Source organism: Apteryx mantelli, chromosome 4 (assembly GCF_036417845.1).
Source record: "Apteryx mantelli isolate bAptMan1 chromosome 4, bAptMan1.hap1, whole genome shotgun sequence".
Taxonomy (NCBI): Eukaryota; Metazoa; Chordata; class Aves; order Apterygiformes; family Apterygidae; genus Apteryx; species Apteryx mantelli.
Window position 1 is genome coordinate 38,907,005 of NC_089981.1, and position 15,551 is coordinate 38,922,555.

Genomic DNA, 15,551 nt, shown 5'->3' on the forward strand with positions numbered 1-15,551 from the left:
GGCATGTAGCATACAGTCTGCGTTACCTGAGTACCAGGAATTAAACATTTCCCCCCCTCCCACCCCAATTTGGCTGGCACTCGCAGACAGACAAGGCATTTGGGGTATTTCAGTACCAGCCCATCTCTAGTTATCAACAGAAGTTTATGAGGCAAAATAGCTATTCTTATCTGTCCAGCAGCTGTTTCAAAGCTCTTTCTATGTTCATTCTGTGCCCAACTCTAGTCACTCCAAGGTCTATCAGATCTTCCTTTTGTAGATTTGGTAAATGAGTGCCATCTATTTCATTGTCCATAAATGTTTCTTTATGTTCACCTAAGTTTAGACTTTCCAACCAATCTGCCACATCTGGTTTAGTCCACAGGTGGACAGGCTTAGTTGTAAAAGGCTTGTTTGAGATTGGCTGTTGTAATATCGAGGGAGAAGGAGACCTGCTGCGCCCTGTGGTCAAGCCAAATAAGTCCCCAGAGGGGGGCTGGCTGGGTAGGCTAAATACATCAGACAGAGTTGGAGAAGGAGATGAAGCTGAAGCAGAAGCAGTCAGAGGAGCAGGCATGATGTCTTTATTAATCTCTGTAGGCGAAACCACAGGGCTTGGAGCATGCCTTGCTCCTGAGGTCCTACTATCATAGTCTGGGGACCTGCTCTGCAGTGTGATCGGCTGGCTCGCTCCGGGGCGGACAGTGAAAGTGATTGTTGTACTTCGGGTACCTGAGACAGTACTCATGATTTCTGTGCTCCTGAAATTGTAAACAGACGAGAAAAATTAGATACATCTGCAACTAGCTGAAAGGTCATCCATATTAACACACGGTAAACATGGTTTTGGAATGACACCTTTTCTCTTTTTTTTTTTTTCATATGAGCAGTATCAGGTTAAAACTACTCAGACGTCATTAAATCTCTCCCATAAAACAATCATCAATGGTAAGCCATAATTAAAAACAAAACTTTTGTTTATGAGCAGGTCAGAAAAACATCTTCCAGAGCATATTCTTCCTTTGACAGGCTACAATAAATTAATTCATAGTTACGTGAGAAACACAGTGTATAATAAGCACAGAGGCTCTTTGTGTTGCCAAGGAAGCACAAACAGGAGTTGATCCTCCTTTCACTGAATGGAGGGGTGGGAGCCTTCCTTTTAGCTTTGGCCTATCAGTTTTACACACTGTAAGATAGTGTAGCTAATAATACTCTAGTTATGGAAAACATTTGAAGTGTGTTACTAACTTGGATTTCGGATACTTAGGCATCTACTTCTTTGTGAATTTTAGGGTATATTCGAATTCCTATTCATTTACAGAACATGCTCCAGAGCTCCTCCTATTTCCTTTTCTGTTCAGCAGGCCTTCTCATGCTTTAAAAATGAAACAGTCCTTCTGACTAGGGTTTATAAAAGGACTCTTGTGTTGCATTTTACACAGAAATTATACTTTGGTAGTTTCACTACAAAAGTTAGGAGACAAAATTTTTGTTACTGTGCATACCCAGAGGTGCTGTAGTTGTGATCAAGTCACTGGTATCTCTCTTGCCTAAAGGAAATTTGAGATTACAAACTCGGCATGCACAAGACTTCCTGCAAGGCTAGTGCCGATGCTGAGACTGACAGGGTGGGCGAAGGAGTGCACAACTCTGCTTTTGTCTAGTGGCTGTAGATCAGATTTAGAAGCAGAAGATCCAGATTCAAGTATGCTCAAAATGCCTAATCCCACAGCCTCTACTTCTCAGGGCAAACACTGCCAGTTAGTGTGTGCACTTCAGGATCTCCAGCTGAACCTTTAGGTGCCTTAAACTCCAGAGTTTTTCACTTTTAAAATACCCTACGAACTAGAAACCTGCAGCCAACTAATTTTAGGCATTTTGAGTCCTAAGTAGGGAGCCCAGGCTTTCTGTATCATCCCTGAAGTGATGCCAGCAGCTCCAGAAGATGATTTGTAGCAAGCTGTAGTTGTATATCCAACCTGAACACTGAATGTCCTCTGTATCTTGGTGCCAGGCTGTCCCCAGTCTCAACCTGTCATGTCCTGGGCAGAACTAAAGATGCCTTTGGTATGCGACGGCAAAAACAAATGCTTTCATTAGCAATGCAGTTCCACCACTATGCACAAAAGATCTTATGGGGCAGCCAAAGAAAGAGCATGGTTGCATAGCCCCATATTTAAAGTGCTGTTGTGGAAGTAACTGGGGTCTCTGCCTGAATGACTGCTTAAATATTTTGGGTTAACAGTTGCTAAGTGAAATATCAAAAAACGTCCACGCAGCAGGAGTCAGACTTACACCGGCTCTCCCCTGAGGTGTGTCCCTCACCACTAGACAGGCTTTGTAAATCATACTGCCCCCCATGCTCCCCTGTCCTAGGGAATTACAAAGCTTTCTGTGGCCCCAGGAAGCAGGATACTGTGTGTAGGGTCTCCCCCTGTCTCACTGAACGGGGGCCCCAACACAATGTAACTGTGAACTCCCGCAGGAAGGGGAGTGACTTGAATTTGGTCTTCCACTTCCTGAACAGAGTAGTGGTTAAAACTTTAATTAAAAAGAGGGTGGTACCCACTTCCTCATCAGCTGGCCTAACCTGCTCCCCCTAATCATCCATTGCCAAAAAGAAAAAACATAGGCAGCGAACCCAAGATGATGCTAATAAGCTATTAACCCCTCTCTCTCACAGCAACTGTACTGCAGCCACAGCTACTCTCCAAAGTCCTGGTAGCACTGAACTGGAGGCCACCCTCAGTGTTTCCTTGGTTTGCTGCTGGCTATCGTGAATCCTGTTCCTACCTGCTCCGTGTACCATGCTTGGGGCTGCGGCACATCATTAAGGGTAGAGAAATCAAGAGTCTACAAACCTAGGCATCAGGAAACTTAGAGCACTGCTACACTGCGATTCAGAGCACGTTCATACCATAGTGAGTATCTTTCAAATAAAACTCCAATACTCTGTCATTAGAAAAGCAGCAAGAATAACTCTTTGGAGAATATACATGCTAGTTATTCACACAAACAATCCTACCGAGTTCCCACAAATTGTTCCATATATTTCAGTGGGAACAGGGGGATCCTTTTGAGGGTTGAAATACCATTACTTCACTTAAAACACAGTAGGAGCAATACTTTTAGCACTTATGTAATTGTAATTTTATAAAGAAAGGAAACACTTGGCAAGGTTTTGAGAGCTTCCTGTGATTTGTTTGGAGCTTAATGGCTCCCATTGTCTTTCAGGATGGGAGCTGAACATTCTTAAAAATAAGTCTGTGCAAGAAACTATTAAATTCTACTAACCACGGGGAGCAAATTAGTTCTACCTACTTTAACTTAGCCTTAGGAGTCTCACATACCTTAATAAGGCATGATATCATTTTAAAACAACAAAAAAAGTGCTTTGAAAGAGTTTGGGATAATGCTCTCTTAGTGACTGCAAGAAGGGCAGGAAGAGTTCTGTATAAATATGGGTCTCCCCCTATCTCTTTATTTGCAGTGAACCTTTTATTTAACTTTCCTGTATTGCAAGTATCAGAAATTACAGTTTTGTATTCATATCAATTGTGGCCATATCAAATGGATGATGAAAATTCATCCTCTATTATGCTAGATGCTGGCAGATCACTTCTGCTACCTGACTGACAACTCTGGGTTCAGTGTCCACCTCCCACTTAGTAACTTACTTCTGTGCTTCTTCTGTGTATTGTTCCTTTCACAGACTCCCTGTACACCTTTGCCCAGGAAACCACTGTCACTGTTCCTTTAAACAAATTATACTAAGCCACTAACACAAAATCCCGAAAAGCAAACTGTGTGCTGTCATTTTAAGCACTCCTCAGACTAGTGTTATCTAACCTCCTCAGGCCCACAGGCAGTAACACTGGATGAGCACTGCAATTCAGGCAACATTGTACTTTGCTCCTCCTGTCAACCTGGATCACAGTAATAACTTCTTGTGGCTATAAGCAATACTGAAAGATCTGTGGGCATCTTGCTTTTTTCAAGCCATGGGTTCAGGACCACGTAGTAGTAAAACAGAACTCTGAAATTAGGATAAGAAAAATATTTGTTTTAGTTGATGAACGAGGTTGCAACACCAGCTCAGTATATAGATACATCAGGACTCAAGCTATTATAAATATTAACCCTGTTATGGTGCCCTCATTTCAGAAAGCTCAGAGCACTTCACTAATAATTAACAACCATAATCCTACAGCAACATACCTTCTCTGAGAAAGTCATTAATGCAACTGCACACTTGGGAACACAGACACAGACCGAACCACAGATGTGTCCCCACTAAAGCCACTGCTGCAACAGCAGTGCTATTTAGACCTGACTTTAAAGTAACTAGCTGGAAGATGAGGGCCAATCTAATCATAGCAGTCTGGGGTCACTGCTGCCTGCAACACTATCCAGCAACCTGGGTGAGGAAGTGCATGCTGAGCTTCAGCTGGCACCGGCACCAGCTCTGCACGCATTTGTGGTACAGACACAGCCCTCCTGAAGGTCACAAAAGTCTGCCAAAACCAACAACAGCATTTCCAGATTTCCAGTCCAAAGTCCAAGACTAATTTTTCCCTTCTTTTTTTTCCCCCCTTCTTTTACTTGTCATATCAACTCCAGTGTTACACAGACCGCTGTACTGTGATTGTAATTCATGAAAAAATACACACCTTTGTGTAACTCCTATCCATCCTAATTATAATTTACAATATCTGCAATATGATCTGCGATGCAGATACATCCTTGACACCAAAAGCTGCCTAGGATTTCATGGTTGATCAGTATCCCATTCAAAAAGGGGGCAACTACATGCCAGCTGGAGAGTAGACACGTTTCTGTTATGCTGTGGGTTTTTCAAATTTTTAAAAAGACCAATTTCTTATGCCTTATTTGATCATGTTATACCAAACATATTAAATCCAAGTTAAACCTGCCTAAACCTAAATTTCATTTTGAACTGTATATTTAAAAAGGTAAAAAGTATGATAATTATTTTAAATAAAATTTGTCTTACTAGAATCAGCATATAGCGGTAATTTATAAACATTCACTGCTGTAAGACAGTATTGATTACAATGTCCATTATGTTGTCTCATATTAAAATCACAATATGTAATTCCTACATCACAATGATGCCCTCTCCAAGTATAAAAGCCATCAACAGGGCCTGGATGCAAGAAATTCTTTTAAATTTTAAATTAGATTTGCAGGATCAAAATTTACTGTTAACTTAATATCCAAAGCAACTCAGTGAAAGAAGGCATGCTGCAACAGCTCCTAGGAGCCTCCCATGTAAAACTCAAAAAACATTATGCTCTTCTCACGAGAGTTGTTCTATCCTGTAACTTGCCAAGACTTGCTGTCTCTGACAAAGCTCTTCCACTGCCTTAGAGAAAAAAAATCTTAACAAAAAAGAGAACCAATGAAACGCACATAGAGCTACAGTGTGCTATTAGGTTTTTATAGATTTCTGGGAACATACAAAACCAAAATTTTGTCTTTATCTATCTCCTATAATATTTGTATTGTATTTTTGGGTTGTCAAAGAGAATTTTACAGTAGGAAAGGGAGGAAGACATAAGTTGTCTGTTTTAGGGGGAAGAGCGAAAATGAGGGTTGATGTGATGACTGGCAGGATACAGCACTTCTTGTAATGGAGACATTTTAGTGAGAAGAACTGAGAAATGGTGTCTGTTGCAAGAAATACCGTATCAGCTGGAGCAAAGAATAATCATTAAAGGTCTGTGGGAGTCTGTTCAAGAACAGCAGTTTCAGTAGGGATGGAGGAAAGACCTGGCACCAGGCGGCCAGGGAAGGGGCCCGAGGGGGGAGCGGACCCGGCGGCGGCCTCGGCCGGCTGGGCAGTCTGCACTCAGAGGGCTGAAGGTGAAACATCAGGGCGTGCTGGAAGTAGGAAGGGAAAAACCTCACAGCCTAAAATGAGGAGAAACTCAACAGCTACAACTACAGCAGAACCTGGCTATCTAGAGGGCTAGTTTGCCTTTACTTTTAACCTCATAAAAGTACATAAAACTGCACTAATCATACCCCCCTCCAAAAACCCTGCAGAATCTGGACACATTTGCAAAATGAAGCCCCTTATTTAGGTGCCCATCTTAGTTCAGGAATATAGTCTCAGGTGCCCGTGTTATAAAAGTCTCTGCTGAATACTTCTCTGATAAAAGTGGCTTTTATTTCAGTTTGAGATTACATGCTATTTCTGGTTTTTAGAATGGCTACCATTTCTGGATTAGGGTGAGCTAATCCACATAGTACTTTGTAACAAAGTCAACACTGAAATCATTAAAATGCAATAACAATGAGCGAGCATTAAAAAAAAGCAGAATGTACAACACAGAATATACTATGCTTTATGGGCATCACTTACTTTATGGCACTTCAGCATGACCCTCTTCTGACAACAGCAGTCATGAGAGCAAATAAAAATGACAAAATGGAATGACTGAAACACTGCAGAAATTACTTACAAAGCAAGCAATCCTGTGAAATTGGCTCACAAACAGTTAGCGAAATGAAATGAATCTAATGGACACAATAGTAAACTGAAAAACCAAGGTGTTAGAATTATCCCACAAGAGATGTGCTTCATAATCTGCTTAAAAATCCAGATGTTCCTTACAATAAACCAAATGTAGGATCAGTCGCTATGTGGGACTCACTACCAACTTCAGTTCTGCTTTACCTGGTTGTGGAAAGATAGGAACTTTCCAGAGAGTTATTAAAAAAAAAATTCAGACATTCATAAAAACCTTTACCGTAGGCAGTTTGACTTTTAAAACTATATAAACTATATCAACACAATACAAACTATTTTTCCTAAAGGACGTAATCCTGTGTGGTTAAGCATCCTCCACAACTCCTTATATATAACAACTCCATTTATAACAAGCATTTACCACGAGTAAGAATGATGCCCAACCTGCCACAAAGGACACTAGAGCAGTCTGCTAACATGGCCAGAGAAACATAAATACCATTTAAAATTTAGGTTGCTTCTTCCTATGGCAAAGCTATTGATAATTTTGGTATGCTGATAGTGAGACCGGTAACAGTTATTGCTCATTATTGCCTATTAGTACATTGAATCAGGTGAAGTCATGGCGGCAGGATGATGTTCTCACCGGGGGCTGTGTTTCCTCTCCTTCACAGCCACTAGGTTTATTCTGTGTTAATCACGCTGGCATTATTCAGTCGATCTTCCCGGTTGCGCTGATCATTATGTTGCTAAGCAACTCCATGGCTCTCAGACAGAGTACGCACGAGGCTGCTAGCCTGGCAGAAACCTTGCCTTAGCCTTCTCCCCATTTCTTTTATCAGCTCCATATAAAAGCCAGTGGCTTTCTAAGTGAATTTATAGCACTGCTATATTTACACCATAATAGTCGATACTGTCATTACACTTCCCATGCCTTCCGTCCCACTCTCTGACAACAGAGAGTCACCTTCCAAACAACTGGTTTTCTGTTGGTGTTTTTTCTTTTTAGCTCTGTACCTGGGCCTATCCAAATTCAGAAATGGAAATCATGGCCAAAATTCATCATCAGAATCTTAGCTCTTGGCTCCCCGAGATGCCATACCCAAACACCCGGGACCTCTTCTGCAAGGGAGGCTGGCCAAAAAAGGAGGAAGTGACACTTGGACATTGTGGCCTCTGATTTAAAACCTAGGTTACACCGAGAAACTAGATACAAATTTTACAGTCAAGACTGAAAGCCAAAATTTCTTAAAGCAAATGATGGCCAAGATTAGGAATGAAATTAACCTACGCCAATTAAAAAGCTGCGGTCTGGTACCTTCTGATCAAATCCTTTAAGTACGCTTTTACTAGTGTAAATTAAGCAAGCACATCCTTTCGCTTTTTCCTCTTCTTCCTTCCCCTTCTGTCCTCCTCTCTCCTTTCCCCCAGCTGGTCACTGCTGCTGAGAAGCAGATGGTTTCTAGCCAAATGTTTCCATGCTCTATTTGAAAATCTTTAAACTCAGTGTTTCCATAAGAACAACGGAAAATTATAAATACACAGTATAGAATTCTTTCTAAAACAATGTATGAAGAAAAAAAGCAGGTCTAGGTCTTTTCTAACATAATAATTGAGACAGAAATGCTGCTCAGTACTATAGAACAACCTCTTCATAGTCCTCATTTATCAAAACCATACAAAAGATATATTTTGTGTTTTTTTGTAGTGCGCAATTATGCAACTATCTACAGTTTAATTCACCTCTAGGCTACCTTAACAGTGCAACTGCCATGATTGAACTACAATTGTATGACTACTAGCTGTGCAAAAATAACTTCTAGTGATATTTAGAAATGCTATCTGGGCTATAACTTCATACCTTTCACAGTGAACAAATATATATTTTTAATTTTATCAGGCTGTTAGTGCTGAATGTTGCAAACATAACCCAAGTGAGCCTGTGAACAGTGTTACTATTTATAACACTTTCCATTACCTCTCTTTGGCTGAAAGATATGAACAGGCCTACTCATTTTTTATCTTTTTCCCTTTAGCAGAGCTAACGAGTTGTTCTTTAATTCAGCAGAATTCCTGCATTTTGTAAGCGAAACCTCCCAGCTCTCTTTCAAATGCTGCCTCCCAGAAAAGGGGGTCACAAGCTCTGCACTTGCTTGTCCTAGGTTTTAGTGTTAGAAAGAACTCTCTAAACTTTCTCTAAAATATAACATATATGGGATTACTCTTGTTTCCATGATAGACTGCTTTTCTCCAAAAAAGTGATTTAACAGTTCTTCAAAAATTTTTTTTCAGCCTTTATATCTGTTTAAGTTTCTTTTCACAAAAAAGATGCATCTCCATTTGCTTCTACATTTGATTTTCCTCTCAGAAATGCAGCACTTTGACATATTTACAGTATCCTGTAGTTACTTGCCTCACAGTTATTTCCTAATAAATTAAGGATGAGAAGGATCTCTACTGTAACCTAGAAATAACAATCAGTCTAAAATATAAACAATAGATAATACTATACATAACGAAGTCAGAGGTAACAATCATATGGCTTAACAAGATGATCAAGCTTAAGTAAGACTAGCATTCTTAAAGACATAAGAAAAATAGTATGCAATGAAACTGTCAGATTCATCTACAAGACAAGCCATATGTACAGTAAAGCTCAGTGCATGAGAATCGAGGATTTTACGATTGCCCAAGGTATTCTCAAATGTATGGGGTTCCACTGCTGTGCTAACTTTTGTTTAAAGATCGTCTTCATCAGACAACCAGTATGTATTATTTTTTCTTGCACAGTTTACATTGTATTTGTTTTTCATGTATTAAGCCTTTTTCCTGTACAGGCAACTCAATTTCTACTCCATTTGGTAAGCAACCACTGAGAGGAATTCCAGAAGTTTGGCATTTTTCCTCTCTCTCTTCATTCTAAAAATTCTATATGAACCATCACACCTTCCTGTCACCAGTTTAACAATTTACATACGGCAGGAAATTATATATCTACCTGACTCTGAGGCTTTTGATCACAACACTGTGCTGTGTATCACAACACTGTGTGAATGAGGTATCATTTGCAATTAACAGAGCCACTCTCTCCATAGAACCAAATCATCCTCTTTATGCATGCTTTTCAAGGGCTGGGTTATTTACCATCCAGCAGAATAATTCTGAGAAAATTTACTTAAATGGTATATTTAAAACAGCCCAAAAAACAGTGCTATGTTTTGACAAAAATGCATTTCTATGAAGCAGGCCACAGCAAACAATTTGCAATATTGCAGTGAAAGGTACTAACTTTCTGCTATATGTAAGGCCAAACCATTCCATGCCACAAAAAGAAATACCTTAGGCTCTCATAAAACTAACAAAATCACTTTTCTTCCTTTTTTTTTTTTTTTAACAAGTGTGGATTTCAGGATATTATATCCATATTACACATCAATGTGACTGCACAACTACTTGTACATTTACCTAATGGGGTCTGAATATTTCACCACTGTTAGTTACTTTTGTTTTTCCAAGTGTAGCTTTTTCTTTTCTAGTAAGAGCCCCTGTTTTGCACAGGACAAAGCGGCTGCTCCTCTGTAGCAGGACGTGGCGGCTCTCTGCAATCCTCTCCCTTACCTTCTGCAAACACCTTTTGGAAACCAAGTCTACGAGGATGTGTTGCACTAAATTACCAGTGATGGTGCTGTCGGCAGAAATTAACCACATCCTTCAACCTGTAAACATCATGGCCTGTTCACTAAACAAACGTGTACAACACTAAACAAAAACTTAAACCCCATAATACTTAGAGGTAGAAATGATGAATTAAAATTTTAGCAATAATACAAACAGTGTAAAGTGATTTCAGCAAATGATTAGCTGATGATCATAGATAAGTAGCTTTATAGTTCATAATACTGCAGATTATCTGAGATATCTGCATGAATTAAATAATATCATGCACTGAATGTGAAGTAAGCCTCAACAAAAATACTTTTTTTTACCCATTTGTAGCCAAAATAAGTTATGGAACTGAAGAAAACTTAAATTACCACTACATTTTAAAAGAAAAAATACTAGAGAAAAAAGTGCTACTTAAACATAAATCTAAGTAATTCACATCAAAACAACCGAATAGTTTGTGGAAATTGTCCTCAAAGTTGGAAAAGACTGAGAGCTGCTACCCACACAAGGACAACCATTCTTGACTCAGTTCCATCAAAAAAAAAAAAAAAGGGTGATGTAGACTACAGACACACTGGTAATGTAGGAAATTCTTCCCCCCGTGGAACTGTTTGTCACAGACTATTCATTAAGCAAATATGTACAATAAAAGGTACATTCTTCTTTAATCAAGAAATTTACAGGAGAAATTAGGGGACTAAATCAACTTTTTATCAGTAAATTATGCTGTTAATTACAGTTACCTTGTACTGAGACTTGCAGTTTTTGTTCCAGTAGGTGACTCCAATCCTTCCCCTGGCTTTGAGGATTTCTCTCTGTTCATTTGCTGCAGTATTGAGTTCAACTCACTAATAACATTAGCCTTTGGGCCTGAGAGAATTGGGCTTTTCACCTCCGTCACATCACCCCATAGCTTAGATGTCCTTTGGGGAACAACTTTAGCCATATTGGGCTGTGCACTGATTGGAGGTGGGGGTGGAGCAGGAGGAGGAATAACAAAGCTGTCTACAGTTTCTTCAGTTAGCGCATCTTTGTAAAGTGCATTGCTTTTGTTGATTATGGGCTTCATTTTTGGCTTAGGAGGTACTGGGGGTTTGTCCACCAGAAATGTTTGCCCATCTGCATAGACTGTACAAGTATCCAAGTTCTCGCCACCTTCTGAGGACAAGGTAGAGATGCTGGACACTGTTGAGATAGTGCTGGTTGTCTCTAAGTGATGGTCACTACTACTTCGACTGTCTACCTCCTCAATCCCAGAGTCAGTGACGTTATCAAAGCTTTCAGGGGGTGGCAGGAAGGAGGCAGGCAAACAGTTTGAAAGACCCACTTGCTTTTTACTGTCTAAGGAGTTGGTTGACTGGCTGGGGGTAAATGGCGCAGGTGAAGGTGCTCCATTTTTCCTTTGCTTCATCAAGTCTGTCAGAGCAGAACCAGGAGGCAAGCGGTCGTCGGGGATATCAAAGCTGTTAGCGAACTCCAAGGGGGGCGGTAGTGGCTCAGTAAACATAAAATCTTCATCAATATCAACTGATGCTAAGGGTGGGGGAGGGATGCGGAAGGGCAAGATGACAGGGTCATCGACGGAGCTCGCTGCGACAATGGTTTTGCAGGGGGATGCTGGTGGCTCCGGTGCAGCGGGTACACTCAGCTCACCCTCCACATCCTCACTCCCTTCCTGTCTCTCTGACAGGGAGTTTTCAGGGTTCGGTTCCGTTTCTGCTCTCTTCTCCTCTTCATCTTCAGGTGTGTCGTCCGACTTTGCTATGTCCACAGTATGAACCATTAACAAACCAGCTGACTTCTGCTGTGAAGTATCCACAATGTTTATCAACATGTTCTTCTTCTCCTCAGCCTTCTTTTCTTTCCCCACATCTGTTTCATACTTGTTCTCAGTCTCCTGCCTTCTCAATGGACCACGCGTATTTTGCCTAGTGACAGTAGCAGTAACAGGAAATGTCGTTTCAATATTGGGTCGCAGCTTTGTATCGATGTAAAGTGGTTTGTTAAGGTCTGCTTTACCAGCTTCTCCTTTGCCTGGAATTTGCTGTGTTTGTTCTTTCATGGCTCTGTCCCTGGCAGAGAGAGCAAGGGCTAGCGGTGAGTTTGGGTCTAATAGCTTTCCTGTGACCGGGTGAACGTAGTTATCTGAGCTGGATGCATTCGTGGACTTAGCTGCCACCGTACTGTTTTCAGTACCTTTTGTTTTGGATGAAGCGTTTAATGTCCTTGAATCACTTTGACTGCTGGGTTCACTACTATTAAAAAGATTTTCAGACTCTCTGGATGTGGGGACCGGAGATGGTGACATAAGCTGTCGAAAACCTTCTTCACTACTAAACATTCCTTCATCAGTAAATTTAGATTGCCTCATACGTGGTGTTGGTGGTGTTAGCCCAACATCCTCGTCTCCTAAGTCTGTTGAAAGGAAGGCTGGAGAATTGCGCCTTGCTTCCAACCGCTTTTCCCGGTCCCTCACTGCTCCAGCAATGGCTGCTGCAAATGGGCTGCTGACGCCTAAATTATCATCAGGTCTGAGTTGCCCAGGTTGCTCTGAAGACTGAGGATCAATTTCCATGCTGCTCCCTTGGCTGCTCTTCCCACTACTGCTGGTAGACGGTTCTTTCACAATGATTGTTGGAATTGGAATAGAGCAAGTCTTCTCCGGACTGTCTTCAACATTAGACTGCTTCACCAGCATCCCCTTCCTCCGTGCTGGTTTGGCTGGCACATAAACTGCTTTGCTTGCAATCTTCCCAACTTCAGAATACGGGTTTTCTGGCATCTGACCTCTCTTCCTGAAATTTGCCTGAGATGTGGCACTCCTACTGTACAAGTCCTCCGAATCCAGCGAGTAACGGTCCAGTTCTCGTCTGTAATAGATCCCTTTGTCCCGTATCATCGTTCCCACATTTTCAGGCCTAACCAAAGAAATTTTTGAACCTGAATTCTGATTAAATGCAGGTTTAATTGTTCCATAGCTCCTTGATGTTGGGGACTTGGGAGAGTTGTACAGAGACGGAGAAGGTGGTGGTGGTGAAGGGGGTAAGGACTGTGGTGGTGGTGGGATATCTTCAGAGGTGTCAGGCATCGAAAGACTTCTGGTAAATTTCAACATAGGAGGAGCCAAAAACTGCCGTTCTTCCTCCGTTATTCCTAAAAATCAGAAAGTATATTTAAAACACTGACTTCCACTGGTTTCCCTCATATTGTATTATTTCTGTATACAACCTAAATTGCTACAGTACATTTCACATGGCGTGAAGCATATGTGAAATTATGAAAGGGCTCTTTTGGCCGATTCCTATCATAAACATTTTTTCTCATTGAACTTCCAGAGACCTAGTTGCCAGAATTTAAAAGAATGCTACAGAATTTTAACTAAGCTGATCACTAATGTGTAGGCAAATGTTTTGGTTTTATGTATCATCAAGGTAGCTGTAGAGAAGGGCATTTTCTTTGAAAATTATCAAGCAGGGAAGACATTCTTTGCAGAAGAGTAGCTCATGACTGGCTCTAGTACTCTCTACATGCATAAAATAATGCAACTTAGAAACATAACGAATTTTTAAGATGCACTTGAAGCTTAGCAAAGGGACTGAGAAGATTCTGTTGGGGAAAAAATCATAATGTTTTATTTAGAAGATAGTATTATATTATTACAAATATGGCTTCTAACATAAATAAACTTAAAAATATCTGGGTATTTTAGATGACCAATTTTACACAAGTATAATGTGTTCCTAATTTGATAAACATCACTGCTAAGGAAGATTACTACCAAGAGGAAAACAAGCCCAAGTTTGGTCTGTTCTTTTTTTTCCTCTTGTGTAAAATCATCTTTTGTCATCACTTGGAATGGAAAAAAGCTGATTTTTATTCCATTTGATCAAGAAGGATTCCTTTGTAAACTGCATAGCATTACAATGCTTTTGCCTCAATAACAAGGAAAAAAGAGAACAACATTTTGCCCTAGGTAATGCATTATAATGGACTTGAAAACTGATCATTTTTCCCTCTTCTCACTGTCTTTCTTTGTCAAAGGGAACTTTCTAAAGAAAGGAATTAAATTATAATTCCATAGTATTTGCCCAATGTCATCAAAGCAGAATGGGGAAATTATAGTATCTTAAATGCTTTTTCTTTTTTTTCCTATGAACTGTGTATAAAAAATGAAGCAATCATTCACTGAGGTAAAGATGTTGGAGACATAAGCTTTAAGAAAGAAGCAAAGTTACTATAAGTATGTAGTTAATGCACAAGTAGACTAGGCATGAGAAGCATTTTACCTATAGATTTTTGTCTTCTCATTGTACCCCGAGGTATACCCAGAAAAGGACCTTGAGGACTCCCTGGTACAGTGGGCGTCATCACAGCAATACCCTGTCTCTCATACATGGACTACAAAAAAACAAACAAAAAACCCCACAAGCATTAGAGCATGCAAGTCTCTCTCTCACATGTAAATAACTCTTCTGTTATATTTTACTATCCCTCTTTCTTAGTTAGAATTCTTATGGAAAATGACAAATCTGGTATTTTGGGGGGGAAGAGGTGAGGAGAAAGGGAAGGTTGGGTTTTATTTATATATTAATAAAATGACAAGAGCTGTAAGTGGAGTTAGTTGAAATTATTTACCAGGCAATAGGTTAAATTTCTAGCACATTTCATGCGCTGTGAGAAAAAGCAAACATGAGCAATTGCATTTTGTTTCATTCACTTCCAAAAACCTCGCCTCACATGGCATAGGTATTAAAGTTCACCAAGCACCAAATCGGCTGCTCTCTTCACTTTGAAGGACAGATGTACTCGTGGTATCTTGCACAGAGCCAAGGTGTCTGGTGCAAGGTTACACAGGAAGGCAGCATTGCAGCTAGGAATGGAGCAAAGTCCCCTGAATCCCACTGCACTAGACCATCCTTCTTTCTTCTAGGCAATCAAAAGAATTTCTCACATCCTAGAATAGTCTCAGTTCATGCCTGAAAGCCCCCTTCCATATCAAGCTGCTAAGGACAGCAAAGTGCTTGTATCAGGACTGGTGCTATTTCAGACAAGTAGGCAATGGAAAAATAAAATCCAGACTGCAGGAAAAACAATTATTTTTCCACACGTAAAGTTCTGCAGAAGCAAGTTCTGCAATTGAGGAATCCAATTTTCTGAGTTTTGGTGTTTAAATTTTTAATACATGCTATAGTATTAATGTCAATTCTTCCCTTACAAATCATCATGTATTATTTAATCAAGATATTTTATATGCCATTAGGAATAATAAAAACCTGCAGTAGAAGAAGCCTTCACATCAGCGAAAATCGTGTGGCTGCATGAACTGAACTAGCATACCTTGATTTTCAGCAAAGTATTTTAGCTTGGGTTTAGTGTCGTACCGACACCTCCAAGTTCAGATTTTACT

General features: G+C 40.3%; 1 protein-coding gene across 1 annotated transcript in view; it reads right to left on the reverse strand.

Annotated features, from left to right (window-relative positions):
• Nucleotides 1-166: 166 nt before the first annotated feature.
• The window catches only part of SHANK2 (SH3 and multiple ankyrin repeat domains 2), a 328,166-nt gene continuing 312,781 nt past the window's right edge, over nucleotides 167-15,551 (reverse strand). The window contains exons 23-25 of the mRNA XM_067296273.1: nucleotides 14,431-14,542; nucleotides 10,888-13,297; nucleotides 167-740 (exon numbers count right to left, since the gene is read on the reverse strand). Of these exons, the coding sequence (XP_067152374.1) occupies nucleotides 167-740; nucleotides 10,888-13,297; nucleotides 14,431-14,542 (3,096 nt within the window). The remainder of the gene's footprint in view (nucleotides 741-10,887; nucleotides 13,298-14,430; nucleotides 14,543-15,551) is intronic.